This window comes from Haliaeetus albicilla, chromosome 15 (assembly GCF_947461875.1).
Source record: "Haliaeetus albicilla chromosome 15, bHalAlb1.1, whole genome shotgun sequence".
NCBI classification, from domain to species: domain Eukaryota; kingdom Metazoa; phylum Chordata; class Aves; order Accipitriformes; family Accipitridae; genus Haliaeetus; species Haliaeetus albicilla.
The window spans coordinates 34,940,037-34,959,745 of NC_091497.1; the positions used below are offsets into that span (position 1 = coordinate 34,940,037).

General features: G+C 38.5%; 1 protein-coding gene across 1 annotated transcript in view; it reads right to left on the minus strand.

Annotated features, from left to right (window-relative positions):
• Window positions 1-170: 170 nt before the first annotated feature.
• Window positions 171-19,709, minus strand: part of NEK5 (NIMA related kinase 5) — a 27,666-nt gene continuing 8,127 nt past the window's right edge. Inside the window, exons 6-20 of the mRNA XM_069802799.1 lie at window positions 18,728-18,782; window positions 17,137-17,337; window positions 16,967-17,048; window positions 15,243-15,376; window positions 11,665-11,864; window positions 10,288-10,354; window positions 9,804-9,923; window positions 7,874-7,957; window positions 7,665-7,769; window positions 5,864-5,944; window positions 4,979-5,047; window positions 3,671-3,794; window positions 3,344-3,475; window positions 1,133-1,247; window positions 171-714 (exon numbers count right to left, since the gene is read on the minus strand). Of these exons, the coding sequence (XP_069658900.1) occupies window positions 465-714; window positions 1,133-1,247; window positions 3,344-3,475; window positions 3,671-3,794; window positions 4,979-5,047; window positions 5,864-5,944; window positions 7,665-7,769; window positions 7,874-7,957; window positions 9,804-9,923; window positions 10,288-10,354; window positions 11,665-11,864; window positions 15,243-15,376; window positions 16,967-17,048; window positions 17,137-17,337; window positions 18,728-18,782 (1,819 nt within the window). The 3' untranslated portion in view covers window positions 171-464. The remainder of the gene's footprint in view (window positions 715-1,132; window positions 1,248-3,343; window positions 3,476-3,670; window positions 3,795-4,978; window positions 5,048-5,863; window positions 5,945-7,664; window positions 7,770-7,873; window positions 7,958-9,803; window positions 9,924-10,287; window positions 10,355-11,664; window positions 11,865-15,242; window positions 15,377-16,966; window positions 17,049-17,136; window positions 17,338-18,727; window positions 18,783-19,709) is intronic.

Consider the following 19,709-nt stretch of genomic DNA (forward strand, 5'->3'; position numbering starts at 1 on the left):
ACTGTAGGGTCAGTACTGTGTAAATGCAACTGGGTTCTAAAGCTGTATTGGCAGTATGGAGAGATGAAAAGCTGGAAGAGCTGCTTAAAACCAGGAGCCGACTGATCTAGGCAAATACAATATACTGACGAGAAGACTTTCTTACATGATACAAAAATGGTTAAAGAGAGTATACAACCAGAAATTTCTCAAGCAAGTGTTGTCAGAGATGGCCCAGGTAGTTTAGAATAATAAAAAGTGCATTTCAGTCTGGATGAGGATTTTTCAACATTTAGACACCTGAAAAGTAGCCTGATTTCTTTCCTTTTAAACAAAATCATAACAACCTTCTGTTAATTTTAATTGAGCGTTTAGCACTGTTGAAAAGCAGTTGATTTACTTGGCATTTAATGTTAGCTAGCCTTAAATTTTGTTACTGATGTGGCTGAAATTTCAAGCTTTGAAACAGTAACTGTGCTGGTGTTTTAGGTAGCTCTTGCTTCCTGCTTGCCTTTTTCATTATGTGTGTCAGCACTAAATGACCCACAGTTATTTTCTAAATCATCATCAGATTTTCCAAGTAGTTTGTGAGGTAAACTCTCTTCCTCCTCTCTTTGTCCTTTATTTATTGAAAGGATGGGAGACTCCATGGTTCTCTCTGCTGGAGAAGTTGCCACTTTCTCCAGACATCCCTCCAGCTCATGTCTGAGTTCATCTTCAGAATCTTCAAAATTTCTGTAAAGTGAAACAAGATAATTATATCAATTAAATATATCTTTGCTACATCTACAAAGGAGTCTTTCTCCTCTCAAGGTCTTTGAGGGTTTTTTTAAACACTTTATAAAGAATATACAAGTGACACACATAATGCGAACTGTTTCTTCTTTCCCCGTGAGATTGTTTACCTGTGTTTATAAAGTAAGAGAACAGGAGCTGCAAAGCTATGTTAATACTTCTGCATAACATTTTTAATGATAGCACAGGCATGTGACAAATTAGAGCATTAAAAGTTAAATTAGCAGACTCTGTAAAACAAGTGAGTTTTCTTCATTTATGAATTTAAAAGAACAGAAGAAAAGCTTTAGGTAACACAACCTGCCATTTCATGGAAACTGTTCAGTTGTGTGCATTGTTTTTCATGTGCTTGACTTACGTGTCTTCATCATCTGATCTTGGCTCAAGTCTGCCTTCAGTAACAGCAACAGCAGAGTATGTTTCTGAATCGTCTGCATTGTTTTCTTTTGGAGGCAACATAGTTAATCTCCCTTCTGGAAGGGAAAGAAACATTTCTTTATTTGTATATTAGCTAACTATAAAAGTGTATGTAAAGTAATAGCAAGTAAGTAAATGCTTGGATTTTTTTGCTGCTATTCAAATTACAACAATGCAAACACCATGCTTCTGTTGTTCTTGATCACACGCTTTAGTCAGTGGTTTGTAACTTCTACTTAGTGGAACCTAGTGTGTTTGCAGACCATAACCAAAGGACTGTAAAAGTTAAGTAAGAAAGGTGATATGATGATAGTAGGTTTAAGTTCCCAATACAGGGATCTGGATTTTCAGTGGAAAACTTAGGGGAGTACTGTTTGGGAAAGAGTGAAAATTACTACTTGGATGTAGCTCTGGTTACCTAAAAAGGCTTGCTTTCAAAGACTGAAGGGCAACCCTAACCTGAAGCTGGGAGAACAACGCTGAGTTGTTGTTTCAGAATAAAGACTAAACTTTGCACGTGATCCAACAGAAATCTGTCAGTTTGGGTAACACTGTTCTCCACAATGTCAGCTTGCGTAACAGGGCAGAACTGGGTATTGAGAGAGTGCCGTATTTTAATAAATGTAACTGATGAAAGCAACAGCAACTAGAATCCCTGTGTGACTTACTCTTGCTTTAGCCCTATGAACTGCTGACATTAGTGAAAAGTGGTCTGAATTTCATTTTGGGTTTGGTTTGGTTTTTTTTTAATGTGTAAGCAATAAAGCTTGTCTTAGGAATGGAATTTAGCTGGTACATTTAGGTGGTTTAGCCTTCTGGATGGGGCAGTTTTAAAAGAGCTCGTTATGCTATGAGAAAATGTGTAAGTAAGTAAGGCATAATTAACAGGAGAGTGCTGACTGCACAGTTGCAAGTGAAAGATATTTCTCATGATCCATTAAAATTGTTGAAACTTGGCATGTGCAATTTAGCTGGCTTAAAAGTCCTGTCATCCAATTATACGTTCAGTAGATTGGCAATTGTGCGTAGAACCACAATGTCTGGTTACATTTACAGCATCTTTCTGTGGAAAATACTCTGGCTTTTTAGGTAACAACTTTGATGCAAAGTAAATGTCATTTTTAAAACAGTCTGTTACTTTAGGAAAGTGTGCTGCAGCGTGAGTGAGTTCAAATCAGTTTCAGTGTCAGCTGTATTTTTTTTTTCCTTTGTGGAATACTCCTGAATTTTTTATAAATACTTGATCTGATTTATACTGCAGAGAAAAAATAGTTTGGACTATTTGTCACTAAAAATTTGTATCACCAATTGTAATGCTCAAGTAACTGCTTATTAAGCCTGGAACAGACAGGTGCAGCTTCATGGAGCAGTTCTGGCTCGCAAACTTGTTGGCTTCTTGGGGCTGAAAAAGCTTCAAAGAAGTTCCTGTTTCTTTTGCGCCCTATGCTCTTTTATCTAAGGCAGAATGAACAAGAAGTGGCATATAAATAATATTCTGCTTTGTCTTCACTGTCCATGCAAACTCTCCAGGTTATTTCTGTGTGTCTGGGGTGTTGGGAGCACGCTGGAATGCTGGAAGTGCTCCTTGCTTGCAGCAAGCAGTCACTGGAGGTACCTGGCTGCCTGGCAGTACACGGACTGGTACTGTAAGAAACGCAGCGATGAGCCTCTTCTGAAACGGAGCAGCCCCACCACCGCGAGCCCGGCGTGAGCCTGCACTTGGGACTGTCCAGCAACACTGGTGTGGGGGTGGGACAGCAGAACTCCACCACGCTCTGGGATGGCGTTGGCAACAGACCGCCCTAGTTCTTGTCTGTCATCAGCTTGGGGCCTGAGAAAGTGGTGCTGATTAGTTGCACAGACTGGTGTTTTCAGCCGTTGTTACCCAGGCCACCGAGTGAGTCATAAAATGCCGCCCTCTTAATACGCAGGAGCAGCGCAGCATGATTGCAATATTAGACAGAGGGGAAATAACGACTGCATTCTGTGGTTCAACACATACAATAACCTCAGTTATTATGAAGCCCTGCAATTAAAAGCCTGCCAGATCCTGTGAACGTTCTGGTATGGAATTGTTTTGGCAAAGGTCTGTAAGTAGTCTGACTGAATTTTAGCAGCTCCCTACTTTCACTGAAAACCAAAACTTTCTTACCAAGTTCATTTTCAGCCACAGTAGGACATACAGGTGTGACATCAGCATCAGCTACAAAATTCAGTAGCATCTGAGGGGCTCCAGCTTGCCAATGTTTTCTCTTTTCTTTCATATTATCTATGTCATTGGACTCTAAGGGGAAGAAAAAGGAAGCAAAGTTATTCCATTTTTTCTAAGTAGATTTCAGTGTGATTATAATGTTATGTGATAGAAAGAGAGAGCTCATCAGATAAATTTGCTATAAACTTGCCGGGAGTTACTGAATTTACCTAACTCCTATGTAATTTTCAGGATTAATACTCAGCATTGCATTTCCCCAAGAAATACCTGTTTGGTATCCAGATAGTTCTTCCAAAGCTCTGTCTGTATGATCTTCATAAACTTCCACCAATTTCTGCTTAGGATTCTCACCATCCACAAAACTTAAAGTCTCACTGAGTTTATCTAGTACCTGAAAAAACAATAGGTTACTCTGGAAAGAGAAAACAAATACGGGACAATAACTGATCACTTCTCATGTTACTGTGTTTGCCAGACATTCTCAGGTATGCACAGGAAAACTGTAACAAAAGGTGAAGCAGCAGAGCTCAAAAGTCACATTGTGATTGGTTTATCAGAAGGCTGCATGGGGGTCTGCAGAGATGTGAAACAACAGAATGACAAAATAGTGCTTCATAAATTAAGGATCTATATACTCAAAAGAAATTGTATTTTCGATGTTGCTGTTACAAATATTTAAAAAAAAAATCAAATACACTAATAAAAATAGTAATAGGTAGCTATTACATGTTGATCAGCCGCAAATGTCATTTTAAATAAATGAAATCACATAATGTTGTCTGTAGTCTCACTTCCACTTTTTCTAAATAACAGCTGGTTCATCACAATATTATTCTTGCTTTGTGATACAATACTAGTGAAAAGAAACAGAAACGTACTAAAACAATTTACAAATCAAATTTGGCATTTGCAGACTAACTCAATTTTGAGAGGAGTTCTTCCCCTCGAGCCCAATTTACAAACTTAAATATCTGCACTTCATCTTTTACCATATGAAAGATTGGCCCAGTGTGCTGATTTTGGTTGGGACAGAGTTAATTTTCTTCATAGTAGCTGATATGGGGCATATAGAGCTGGGGGAAGAAGGAGGAAGGGGTGGACGTTCAACGTGATGGCATTTATCTTCCCAAGTCACCGTTCTGCATGACGGAGCCCCGCTTTCCTGGAGATGGCTGAACACCTGCCTGCCCATGAGAACTGGTGAATGAATTCCTTGTTTTGCTTGTGCGCAGCTTTCGCTTTACCTCTTAAACTGTCTTTATCTCAACCCACGAGTTTTCTCGCTTTTACCCTTCCGATTCTCTCCCCATCCCAACCGGCGGGGAGTGACCGAGTGACTGCGTGGGGCTGAGTTGCTGGCTGGGGTTAAACTGCAACACCCAGATATCACCCAATTTTCTTCTAAGCAATTATCCTCTTGAAGAAGGTCAGATATATGCAGTATGTCAACAGATCCTCAATAGGAAGCTTCATTATAAGAAAGGTAGAGGTAATGGAAACAAACCTTACATCATGGAGCTACTGTCATGGTTTCAGATTACTAATGTAAATGCTTTGAATATACCTACAACATACCTCTGCTTCTTGAATGCTGTCTTCCTCAGGAACACATACATCTAAATTAATTTCAAACTTTATTCCTCCCTAAAGAAAATTCACACACTTCATTAATTTATTTTATTAAATAAAACCATTTAATTAAATGTTCACAGTTTCTATGGAACTACAAACTTGAAAATTATTCTTCTATTGAAAATAACTTTTATTTAGTAATATTTTTCTTCTATTTAACAAGATCAGCGTTGAACAAATTGGACAAAAATAGATTTCAATAAATATAGTTTTATGGATATTTTCGAATTATTACATCCACTTTTGATTTTAAGGAAAGGTGTCTGATAATCATTTAATTCAAATCCTTGCAATACAGAGTTGGTTCTTACAGCTGGTTCTCAGCCAGTATTAAAATTTGAATACTGTACTGCTTCTGTGCAATATTTCACAAAAGACCTTTAGCCCACTTCACAATGATCTTATGGTCAGAAACCTTCCTGATATGTGCACTTTCATTCAATTCCCATCCCCTCCTACAATTTAAAAAGCACTATAGTGTTCTATAACAAAGTGTTAAAAAATTAGCAGCCTGACTTGACTTCACTTACTTAATCTTTGAGTAAACATGAGTTCCCATACACTACTAATGCAGTTTGATATAAAGATGAGTAGGTAGGGATTGATTACTATATGGGAATATCTAAAGGGAGTTTCCCTCAAGTGATCAGAAAAGCTCATTTATTTTCTTAGTGATTCTGTCTTCTCATATAAACTTTTAACAAACAGTAGACCAGCACTCTTAACTGACTCTCAAATAACTTGATTTCCAGAGCTACGGTGGTAATACAACCATTTGAAATGTACAGACGTAAGAACGGAAAAAAATACAACAATAAGGACAGATACCTTTGTGTTATGTTTCTTTTCTAAGATTTTTTGGTATTGCCTATCCTGGAGTCTGACTTGTTTAAAGTTTTCTTCCATGTCCTGGAAGGAGAAAATAACCCCAACTTTAAAATACACTCTTTGGAACCAGGATATGTGTATACCCTGTAAAAAAAACCTTGTTTAAGTAGTAAATGTAGTCACTGACTTCCTTGTATATGTATCTGTAAGAATATTCCATTTGTTGCCTTATTTAGACTCTAATATTAAGACACATAATAATTCTGGCTTATCTGGCAAAAACAAAAGTAGAAAACCTTGCATAAAGTACAAACCTCTGATTTTTCAAAAACCTATGTTTGCAGGATACAGTACTGTGTCAAGAAATAAATAATACATCTTTTATTTTTGATGATCATACGCAAGATGACTCAGGCTGATTTCATTCTGGAAAGCTTTGGAAGTGATGAAAATCAAGATTATAATGGAAACGTATGCCTGTAGAAAGTATAGCCATGTTTCACGGTATCTTGCTTTCTGGTAACACCTAAAAATATTTAATTACTCCTTTTCATATTCCTATGTCCTATGTTAGAACCTGTCAGATAAAAGCAAAGTAAACAGTTGTATGCAGCTCCTTCAGTTATCTGCTGCAATTAGGGCATGTCCTCAACCTCAGGTGAAACCACAACAATTCACAGATTTTACTTTTTTAAAATACCTATGCAGTTTCTTCAGCAGATACTGCCCATGAACTAAGGTGACATCAAGCAGGTGCAAAATCTAGTGTTTCTTTTTCGTTATCGTGCATTTCCCATGACATCACTGGGAATATAATTTCTGTCCTATCGTGGCTCTGGCTGTCTATAACCTACTCTATTCTATCAAGTGATGTGTGAATTCACTTTAGTAAAAGCCAGATCCAGGGTCCATGAAAATCACTGAAGAGGATCCTACTACTATTGGCAGGTTTGGCCCAAGTTCCAGCTGCAAGAGGGAGCAATGTCTGTCCCCGGTTTATGTGGAAGTCTGCCCCTTGCTACTGAACAGTGAGGGAAGTCCTACACCACAGGAGGCAAATCCTGACTGGAGAATCCTAGTAGCGAGATCAGGGCTGTTCTCCCTTCAGAATAGACTGGGAATTTGCACACTGAGACTAATTTTCATAAATTGAGGCTTTCATTCATTTCACTTGAAGAAAAGTGAACTTCTTGATGCAGAACTCCATGTGGTCTGGAAACCTCATCTGGTGCTCACAATGCCATTATTGCAATGTAAAAGTGGAACAATTCTGCAACTCCATTCCAGTAGCTGCTTTGGTAGTGTTTGATGAGAACGAAGTGAAGGAGTACTGCAGCTGGAAAGCTTTGGCTCTGCCTCTTCCTCCCACCTCTCCCAAATTTTTGTTTAAGTAAGGACTCCACATAAAACTGGATTCTAACTTCCCACACAGTGCTACTCTGGGCTGTCATGAATTGCTGTATCTTCTGCACAGAATTCTCATAAACATTTGCCCTGTGAGTAGCTGCTTCTTTACTTCACTCAGAAAGCAAGGAAAAGAAACATACCACAAAATGAAATTAAATAAAAGTACATCCTAATATTTACAGATGAAAAAGAATTACTAAAATAAGTCAGGACTTGGCCAAAGAAACTTTCCGGGCTATTCATGAAGGGAACCTAGGGAGACTTTCACATACGGTGTAAGCATCAGGTGAGATTTAAGCTTCACCATTTTTCAGATTTGTCACAAAGAGTGAATCAAAAACTATGCAGGACTTGCATGAAAAGTTCTGTTTAGACTAGGAGATAGTACTGATACCTGAAGTGATTCTTCTCGTGTTCCAGCTGTATGCTTGGTTTCAGACTGGTCCTCAGCTTTCCCTTGCCTCACAAAATACGTTTTATCTTGTATTTTTTTATTCTCCTAGGGAACATTTTTATAAAACATTCATTTCAATTTCTATTTAGGTGTATTAGCTTAAAAAAGAAAAAGGAAATATGACTGTGTGTATGTTTGAGCTTTGTTACCTGGAGTACTCCTGCTCTAAATCTGAATGCTTTCATATCGCTGTGGTATTCTTCCCGAATTTTCTGCAATTGTTTCAGGTACTCCTATTAAAGAACAGTAAGGTAGAATACATATGTATTAGAAATACATACAGAAATAACACTAGCTAAACAAAATAGTCCATGGATATCAAGGAAAACGGATCAGTGTCCTTTGCCGCCAGTTTTAAAGATTGCTTGATACTTCCTATTAGAGGACATTTTGGAGTTATAACTCTTCCAGACTTCAACCTTTTTGAAGTTTTCCAAACTGTTTGTTGTGGTTTAACCCCAGCCAGCCACTAAGCACCATGTAGCCACTCGCTCACTCCTCCTCACTTCCAGTGGGATGGGGAGGAGAATCGGAAAAAGGTAAAACTTGTGGGTTGAGATAAGAACAGTTTAATAACTAGAACAAAATAAAACATAATAGCAATGATAATAGTAAGAAAATATAATAATAACAATAATAATAGTAATAGTAATGAAAAGGAATATAACAAAAAGAAATAAAACCCAAGAAAACACAAGTGATGCACAGTGCAATTGCTCACCACCTGCTGACCCATGCCGAAGCAGCGATCCGCCCCTCCCGGCCAACTCCCCCAGTTTATATACTGCCCATGACGTCCTATGGTATGGAATATCCCTTTGGCTAGTTCGGGTCAGCTGTCCTGGCCATGCTCCCTCCCAGCTTCTTGTACACCTGCTTGCTGGCAGAGCCTGGGAAACTGAAAAATCCTTAACTTCAGATAAGCACTACTCTAGCAACAACTAAAAAACATCAGTGTGTTATCAACATTATTCACACACTAAATCCACATAGCACTGTACCAGCTACTAGGAAGAAAATTAACTCTATCCCAGCCAAAACCATGACACTGTTTCATGCTAGCTTTTCTGCAGAATTGTATCTAAAAGAGCTAATTCCAAGAATAACCTAAGGACTGTCTGAGTAATGATGCTAGGGTTGCAATCCAAAAATAGAGGACTGGAAATTAGGAGGACAAAAAATTACATAATATTTATTGTATCGCAACCTGCTTCCCAAAACCAAACAAAATCTGGTAATCTTTTCTTGGAGATGCTTCAACATTCCTATGCTTTGGAGCAAAAACTTCAAATTTGGCCAAAAGATAATTTTTGTGTTAAGGATGTCTCTGTTACTGTTTATATGAGAGTCTATCCCAATTTCCCCATGTTACAAATGGACAAGTCTGTAAAATTTCATTTTTTGGCATATTTAGTACAGATTTTACGGAACTGAACAGCAACAGTCTCTGAACTTGTACATGACAAGTATGTTCTTATTCCTAAGTCTGACCATTATGTAAAGTTAATATATTCATATTTATTCTGGCTTTTTTTTATAAATCAAAGATAGAAAGATTAAACACAGTTGCATGTGTTCATGTAAGTAAGAAGTATCAGTTTGTTTTCTCTGTCACCCAAAAGCAAAACCAGAAAAGCATATTGTTTCTGTATAAAATAATCTCCAAAAGTTATAACATACCAGGGAAGTAGTATGCATCACATACTACTATATCACATTCTCAGTGTCATAGCATGACTTATGAACAATGAATATACATACATGAATAATGTATGTATGACTGTTTTCTCTGATTTGTAACTGTGAGGATCTGTTGTCCTCCAATATTAGTTTGATCAGTGATGTAATTCCTCTAATCTCAGTAGAAGTGAAATCAAAATCAAGGCCATGGTTTCTGAAATGATTACAGACATCAGCTTTCATGCAAGTCTTCACCAGTTTATGTAAGATGGAACCAGAGGAAAACAGCTTATATTTTCCTAGTGGTCAAATGGAAAAGAATCAATTCTTATGTAAAGAATACTACTGTCAAGGAATGTAAGAAGACAGCTTTACAGCTAAGGAAGATATTTCATTTACCTGTTCTTTCATTTCATTCTTTCTAGACATGTCCTGCTGGTGTTTTTTCAGATGCTCTTCCTTTATATTCTGCTGCTGTATTTGGTCATGATATGTGTCAGCAGAGGATGGTCGCAGTCCCTATGGATGCACAAATAAATCCCAGAGCAAAGGAATTTTCATTTAGAATCCTTTCCTTCAGTGCTCGCTCAATTCACTCGCCCTATTCCACTGAAGAGTGCAGTAGGGCAAGTGTGTATTTTTGGAGGAAAGTTATAGTAGAATTTTACATGGCTACAGTTTTTTATTAGAAAATAAAACCTCAAGACGAGCATTGCAGAGCAGATCAACGAATTCACTAGAGCAGAACTTTCTACCTGTTAGTGTTACAGTCTGCTGTTAGAAAGACAACAGTTCATCTTTTGGAATTTCATTCTTTTTTTTTTTTTTTTTTTTTTTTTTTTTTTTTTTACAGATTTTATTCTATGATTCAGTGTTTACTTACCAGCTGTTTTTCCACTTTAATCTTGTACTGTTGGGCTTCAAAATGCCTTTGAAGATATTCTGCATGCCTGAAACAAGAAAGTGATGTTCATATACTACATTTTATTTCAGACTCTGCTATCTTCTGTGCAAATCATTCTCTATAGGTTCTGTCACATATGACAAACAGAGCTCTCTTTGTACAACATGAATATATAAATACGGATAAAATATGTATAAATATGGAACAATGGTAAAATAACAAAAATAAAACATATCCACTTCAGGCATTCCCCTTCCTATTGATTCAGTTACATTAGCCTTCTGAAGGGTGCAGCAAAGTCCTTCTCTACCTTTTATTTGATAAATGGTATATGAAAGTGTTAATGAAAATAAAGTTGTTTTTCCAGATCCTCAAAATGAGTGAAAATTGTCAGAATGGAGGTTGTATAATCAACAACTTTTCTTTCTCCTCTGTGCCTAAATCTGTCAGCCGATCTTTGTATTTACGTAGTTTTGTGGTTTCTAAACTCACCTCTTTTTCTGGTATAAAATACCAGCAGTCACTTTTAAGTCCCCTGATTTCTATTTATTTAATTTCCTACCTTCAGAATTCACTTGTCCTCCAGGGAGACAAACTGAATTGACTTTGTCCTTAAATAAGGCACTGGAAACTCAGCTCAGACAAGATGTTCTAAACCTGATGATCCTTAACTGAAATATTCTGAACATTGTCGTTACTGAATGAAAATTAATGATTCAGTCAGGAAGGATCCCAAAGTAGGCAGTATTAAGAATTCTTTACCTTCCTTTCTCAGGGTTTTCAAAGCTCATCCACACCTAAAATGGCCAATCATGAACAGACTGGCAATGTCTAAAGTAATAAAAAGGCTGTACTTATATTTTGTAAGAAAAAGGCTCTGAAGTAAACAAACTGCTGGAGAAAGGGTCTTTATATCTGAAACCAAAATATAAGCCCTGCAGGAAAAAAACATTTTCATAGCCTGCCTCCCACTCTGTTCCCTCAAGTGGAGAACTGCTTTTGGTCTTTGTATTGTTCTCATCCTGGTGGGAAGGAAAGACAATGTTTAGCCTTGATATAATCAGAAAGTCTACAAAAAGCCTGTGTTTTACTTCTCACCCAATAAAATGCTGAGATTTGGGAGACATTTTCACAATGAAATTTCAAACACCAGGACAACACATTCAGAAGGAACTTCTGGATAGACAGGAACAGGAATTATGTTGTTGTGCAATAAACTTATGTAAAAAAATTATCAAAGACCAAGCAAAGAAGGAATTCTACTGAATGAGCCACGTCCAGTGTTACCTACTCAGGAAGACTGATAACTCAAAACATGCATGACAGTTCACTACTAATAGAGTGAGAAAAGTTTACCAGTCGGGTGGTGGGGGTGGAGGTGCAACTTGTCCTTTTAATTTATAGTATTCCTCAACTCTCTGGCTGATGTGAGAAAGGTCATAATGTGCATTAGCTCTCCTCTGCAAGTTGTCAAGCTTATCATAGTAATGACCGTAATGGCCATGTACTCTAATACTTTCCGGCCTTTCTGCCATCTTAAATCTGGAGCTCTGTGGCTGAAAATATAATAAAATATGTTAATTGACCTGTTCTCACTTGTATCAGTACAAGTTTGAATCAGCTTCCTGTCCTTCTCCCCAGTCTGAGTTGCACAGTAATATAGTCTACAATATAGTTACTCTAAGTTTTCCAAATCCTTTCACATGTAACCTAGAAACTTCCTAATTTCTCAGGGCATATGTCACCTTACCATTTTCTTTTCCTTTTCCCATGTTCCATCAGCTCCTGTCATTAAGCAGCAGCCCATACCGTTGTACGAGTCAATCAGCATGGGGCTTTGTACCCTGTAGCGTCGTTGCCCTCAAGTCCCTTCATTGTTCTGAAGCTTTAAAGCACTGAATTCATTCCAGGAGAATCTTATTTTGACATGTGAGAGCAAGGGGAATCTGGGATGTAGTTTTGGGCAGCATACACATTGACTGCTGCTTTCAGGAGAGCACTGTGCTACTTCATGTCACCGTCTCTTTGATTATCTGCCTGTGGGAGCTTGCCTTTCATTTCTCAAAGTCCTTACTGTGATGAAACATCCCTGTATTTCTAATTTGTGACAAGACAGGCTTTTCCATTTCTTATAAGAACAATGGAGAGAAGGTGATCATCTAGCTGCCACTGCATGATCTAAAAGAAGTGTGGCAAGACATTCACAAACTTTTCCAAGGTCGGAGGCTAAAAACCACTATATGGTGTATAAGAAAAATGCTGAATGTGGTTTATTTTCTTACATAAATTAAAAAGCATCTAAGTATCCCTTCCTCAGATGGTAAATACATTAACTCTTCTTCCCTGTTTTCCTTCTTAGAAACACTGAAAACAGGCTCATCTACCTACAGTAGAATTTAAATTCATACCTATATAAGAAAAATTTCCACTGACAGTAATGTTCCCAAGGAAGAAGTAACTTCAAAATGTGTTCATCCTGTCCCTCACTGAAATAAGTTTTGCAGTGTGGTATCCAGAAGCATGGCAATTCCAAGCAATAAGAAGAACAAATCAAGCCAAATAATGTAAATGTAATGTAATAAATGTAAAAGGACTGAGAACTGTGACCAATGAAGCAGGTGCCCTGCTGACACAGGCCATGGAAAAGGCTGAGGTACTGAGCACCATCTTCACTTCAGTCTTTACTAGCAAGATCAGCCTTCAGGAATGGAATCCCAATCCCTGCAACTAGGGGAAAAGTCTGCAGCAAAGAAAATATACCCTTGGTGGAAATGGATCAGGTTAGAGAATACGTAAACAGACTGGACCAACGTGGGGCCTGATAGGATGCATCCACGAACACTCAGGGAGCTGGCAGATGTCATTGCAAAGCCATTCTCTATTATCTCTGAATGATCAGAGCGGTGATTGGGAGAAGTGCCTGAGGACTGGAGGAAAAGAAATGTCACTCCTATCAGGAAGGAGGACCCACAGAACTATAGGCTGGTCAGCCTCACCTTAATGCCTAGCAAGGTGATGGACCAACTAATCCTGGAAACTATTTCCAGGCACATGAAGGACAAGAAAATCATCAGGAGTAGTCAGCTTGGATTCACCAAGGGTTAAGTCATGCTTGACCAACTTGATAAGCTTCTATGATGACAAAACTGGGAGGAGTGGCTGATACACCAGAGGGTTGTGCTGCCATCCAGAGGGACCTCAACAAGCTGGAGAAATGGGCTGACAGGAACTTCATGGAGTGCAACACGGGAAAGTGCAAAGTCCTGCACTGCGCACCAGTACATGCCGAGATTCACCCAGCTGGAAAGCGGGTTGGCAGAAAAGGACCTGGGGGGCCTGGTGGACACCAAGTTGACTACGAGCCAACAATGTGCCTTTGCTGCAAAGAAGGCTAATGGTATCCTGGGCTGCATTAGACAAAGTATTCCCAGCAGGTCAAGGGAGGTGATCCTTCCCCTCTGCTCAGCACTGGTGGGGCCACACCTGGAGTGCCGTGTCCAGTGTTGGGCTCCCCAGTACAAGAGAGACATGGACATACTGGGGAGAGTCCAGCGAAAGGCTACAATGGTGATTAAGGAACTTGAGCACTTCTCATGTGAGGAAAGGCTGAGAGAGCTGGGACTGAGCAACCTAGAGGAGGCTCAGGAAGAATCTTATCGACGTATATAGATACCTGAAGGGCGGGTGCAAAGAGGACGGAGCCAGGCTCTTTCCAGTGGTGCCCAGTGACAGGACCAGAGGCCATGGGCACAAACTGAAACACGGCGGGCGTCCCTCTGAACATCAGGAAACACTTTTCACTGTGAGGGGGGCCGAGCACTGGCACAGGATGCCCAGAGAGGTTGTGGAGTCTCCATCTTTGGAGATATTCAAAAGCTGTCTGGACATGGTCCTGGGCAACCAGCACTAGATGACCCTGCTTGAGCAGGGGTGTGGACAAGGTGACGTCCAGAGGTCCCTTCCAACCTCAACCATTCTTGATTCTGTGAATCCTGAAGCAACACATTCAAAGTATGACACTATGCAAGTATCCCTGCAACCGTGCAAACTGCTCCATTTGGGTGCTGAAAGAAATGTGGGAACTTTCCAAGTGTTAATATTAGAGCATGTATTGTAGATAAAAACACTGTGGACAAAATTCTGTGTTTGATTACAGCAGTGCACAGTGTAAGAAAACTTAACCAGCATCTCTGGATTTGCATTGGATATGCACAAAGGTAACTATGAGGAAAACTAAGTCCTATATTCTGCATAGGTCCAATATTATCCATAGGTAGTGCAAGTGACTGCTTGAGGGCTGCAGTTCTGGGAACCCCACAACACTCCACCATCAGTTAATCCACTGCAACTGCAATGTGCAATTACTGCTGGGAGCTCCCAGATCCTAAATATGCTTTGTCCTGTGTTCATCAGCATCCAACACAGTACTATATGCTCTTGAAGATAAGCATAAAGGTATGAAGTGATGCCAAGTAAGAGGCTGAAAACAGCATACAGCTGATATCCAGCCTGAGGAAAGAAGGAGGTGGAAAATAAGTGAGGGACAGAGAGAACTGAGGTTTTCTGCTGTAGGGTTTCATCCCAGTTTGTTGTAATAGCATCTGAGACAAGGGCAGTGGGTACCAGTGGTTTTGCCCATAAATGGGGTCTCAGAAGGGTTGAGGTAAGAGGATCAGTGTATTTGCAAAGCATGCCTGACTCCTTTTGTTACAAAGGACCATACTGAAGCAGCCAAAATTCAGTGTTTCCCACTTACGCTTTCTAAAACGCCTCTTCTGAGGATTCAGGAGTGCTTAACTGTCTCCACTGACTTAGTGTAGGCATTAGGCTGAATTTAATACATCTTAATGAAGCCTTTTAAAGGGTCTTTTCTAAGAGCAGGAATTTGCCTTCTGAAGATGATTAAATATTACGAGAATGTGGATGCACAGTACCTGAAAAATAGGCTGTTGCTCTCTTGAAGGAGGTTTCCATTCATTCCTTTGAAATAGTTCCTGTCTGACAGGCACCACCATTCCAGATTCTGGAGGAACTTGGTCCTGGACTCTCCTTCTTTGAAGTTTATGTGCTTTTTAAGAATAAAAGATTAAAAGGTTACCTTTTGTGCCCTCTACATGATTAATGATCATGTAGTTGCAAACCACAGTAATGGTGCATACAGCTAACACTGACAGTCTGGGCTAACAAACACTCCTTATGTCCTTTCATCATCACCACCACCACCATACTTTACACTTCCTAGGGACTCTGCTTTTCATCCTTAGAATGATACGTTTTTGAAAACATCATGATTTAACACACTCACATAAAGTGGATCTTATTGATTAGTTTTGCAAAGAAGCACATTAAATAAAAGGGAGACCTCTATAAACTAGAATGCTGATTTGATGCTGGTACCAAGAAACAGAAAACAGGGGGCCTGATTCCTAGGCTCAGATTTCATTGGAGGCTAGGTGTCTATCTGCTAAGGCATTCCCTTTCTAAACCTAGTCCTCAGTATTCTACAAATCACTAGACAATGTTGTAGTACTTGTGAAAATTGGAAGGGTGGACTGCAAAGGGAAAAAATTAGCTTATCAGTTCCCCATGCAGGAGAATAAAAGTACACACCATTCCAGTTTGGTCAGTCAGTATTCTGCAAAGACCTTATCTGCAAAAATGAAAAGTAGAGTCCTTGCTAGGATTAAATAGTTTCTAAAGGAGTTCTAAATTTTTCCTGTGCAATGACTGTTAGAGTATCATGTCTAGAAGAAAAAATATAAGAAAATTATGAGTATATGACCATAGATATTTTTTAAACTGCCTAAGTGACTTAGGTGTCCAAATTGCATTAGACCTGAGGGCAGATAAATCACATTGAAATTTGTTATTTACAAAACAATACAGGTTCCCATACTACTGAAGAACTTTGGGGGGGGGGAAGTCCACAGCATAGTTAAGTAACCACATAGGTTTATTTTCACAAATGTGTTTAAACTACTTTAATACCTCCGAAGATCAATTTGATAAATAATTACGATATACTGAAGAATACAAAATTAGGAAAAGGTTATGCTGTCAGAAACATCAGATGTTCAGCAATTCATACAGAGATACCACTTAGTCTCATCCGTGTCTTCTAAGAATCTGCACACACTATCTGATCTATCAATGAGCACTAACCCAAATAGAGTTCATTGTCTCTCACAATTTAATCTAATTTCTAATATTTTGTAAAATACATTTTTATTATTTTGTAAAATACAGTGGAGCAAGTTTTGCAAGATTTTTGCACATAGCTCGGCAAAATGAAGTAAGGATGTTTATTCATGTGACAGACCTAAACTGCATCTAGAACAAAGCCGCTCAGTTTTGTAAATTCTGTTCTTAAAAGAATTAAGATTAACATTTCAGCACCTTCCTATGGCAGCTTTTCTAGCTGAATGTGGCTAATAAGCAGGTCTTAAAGTTGCCTTTTCCTGAACAGAACAGCAACGCATTGTCTGGAGCGAATGTTTCTGCTGCTGCAGTTCTCTCCTCTTTTTATTTTCAACTTTGTGTGAAACTCTTTTGTCCAAATGTGCCTGAAAGACTGCTGGAGAAAGTTATAGCTGTCAAGTATATCATAACTAACAAATGTTAGTGTAGAACTAATGTTAAATAATACTATTATCATTACCTTGTATCAGCTTGGCTCCAGTCTGTGATGCTGAAGCCCTTTTTCTATGTATCACAGTGTCAGCGAGTTCTTCCTGCGCTATCTATAAGCAAAAAGGTATCTGACAGAACTGTTTGTACTACTTTGATACACATTTTTTCTCTCAGCAAGCAGCAGTAAAAGGCACTCACCTCAGGGGGCAAATACCTGAGAACAAGGTTCTGCAAGAAGGGCTTCCTTAGAATAGAGTTGACAGATGGTCGATCTTTTGGAGATATATTAAACAACTGGGAAATTAATATCCTCAGATCATACGAATAGTTGGGAGACACAGGGTGAAAATGTCCTCTGCAGATCTTCAGCACCAGCTGGTGCAAACTATTGCCTTCAAACTTAACCAATGAAAACAGTAAAAAGAGGACAGTAAGTACCGCTGGTTGGAAATGATGGACTAGACACTCCAACTTGAAAAAAGGTACTGGCTGACAGAAGCCCTGTGCTATGCAATCTCTTCACAAATCCTTTCTTGCTATCCATAGTTTGTTATGGAAAATTAATATAACCAAATCCCTGACCATATTTTCTGGTTATGTTCTCCATGTTTCAGGTGCATGACTCAGCAGGTCTGAAAGCTTTTGTACCCGGAAGAGTTTAATTCACACTCTGCTGTCATATGGTAGCAATTTTTCCAGAATGAAACATGATTTATTTTGCCAAAAGCTGTTCAGCAGAAACCTGCATACACAGTATCTTCATGGTGTTCAACTTCAAAACATCACTCAATACAACTTAGCCTCTGCATTCTGTGTCCTCTCAGAAACTAAGGTACAATCTGCTTTTTTTAACAACTGATGCCACTCAGGTAACTCAGCCCTCTCAGTTCAGCAAATCTCTTAACAGGTCAGCATCAATACAGCTTTAAGGGCCTTAGACAGGCAAAACTAATTCTGAAAGCAATTTCTTTCTAAAATTGCCATTTTATTTACTTGAGTATTTTGAAGGTGTTGTAACCAAAATTTGCCTTAGCTTCATTCGCATTTCCTGTCTATATCAGCATCTAGTCCCTGCCTTCAAATTAAAAAAAAAGGGCAGCAATACAGAATAAAACAGCTAATATTCATAAGAAGTAATATTAATGTTTTATCACTTTGTGAAATCTGGAATTTTCCTCAGCAGTATCCCCTTGCTCTCAGCTCAGCACAATTGCTCTCCCTATCAGTGCTGCTCTGCCTTCTTCCGCATCCAAGCTCAGCAAAAGGTCAACTTCTGCTGGGCCCAGGAATCTGATCCTTTTCCTGTTGTCGGGATTAGTCTGCTGGGTTCCCTTCTTCACATAATACTCACAGGCTGACGACAACAATACAGCTTCCTGAAGATGCTATCTCAGTTATTTTCCAACATGAATGTGCTTCCAAATAAAATTAAACCTTTAGGAAAATGTTTTAGGAAAATGTTTGGCTTTAACTCTTTCCATTGTTCATCTGCCTTTTTAAAAAAGTTTAGTACTTATTAAAGAGTAAATATTATGTTCAATGCGTGTATACACACACACACACAAAAATATATGTAAGTTGTAGAAGTTCAACATAATACATTGTATTTTAGTATGCACAAAGCAGACACAATATGAAAAATTAAACACTAGCAGTCATTCTTTAATATCAATAAATCAGCTGAAAATAATTCTACCAGCTGACTGAATACCATTATTACTACAGTTTTTCCAGGCTGTCCACTATCTTTTTTAATAATATGATAATGATCTGATTCTACAGTACTTACAGGATGCTTTAGTGCACATAGCTCATAAAGTACACAGCCAAGAGACCAAATATCTCTGTGAATAAAAAGTGATTACAGCTTTAGGGAAAAGACTATAGTATTTTCATACATGTAATCAATACCTCTTCTCAGCTCTCAAATTTATTAACATTATTGCATCACAGATTAATATTGCTGTAACTTTTAATTTTTCTTAAGACGCACTGAAAAGAACAACTAGAAATTTCTTCTTTGTTGTGATACCAATGATTCTATGGTACCTAACTAGGTACTGTCATTATCACTGGAAAAGGCACATGACATAAAGAACGCCTGCTTAACATTCCTAGTAGGATGAAGGGCAAAGGGATCTCTGGCTGACTTGACAGTTAAGGAGACAATAAGGGAGTAAACCTGTGTGAATAGCACCTTAGGGCTGAGATGCTGATCTGGGCTCCAGGATATTTGGTGTTGATCACATTCCACACACAGAGAAGTGTGTCCAGCTCACTCAGCTCCTGACTTTTCAGTGCTTCTCATCTTGTTATTTTGGTATTTTGTGTTAAGCCTGAGTGAGCCTTTACAATTCTTAGACCTATTTGTCTTTCTTGCAGGTGGCTACTGCAAAGTTCCAGAATTGCCCATCTAGCAGCTTTCATTTTAGTGTATTTTTAGAAATCACAAATGAGTGCATCAAAAATTCATAAACTTGAACTGAAAAGATCCATACTTGCATTTGTTATTACACGTTGGAAACACAGAAAGAAATTTAGTATTTGATGAGAACCAGATAAAGCAAAGGAAAAAAAATCATCTATTTTACATTTCATGCCACTACTAACAAGGAGTATTAGAATGAGATTAAACTTTAAGTTTAAAGTACAAGTAATTTTATAAAAACAAAAAATATATTATGTTAAGCATGTAGATGAATCACAACAAATCATGATTGCTACACTCTGGACACTGTGAGTCAAAATACAACTGACAGTGTGTACAGTAT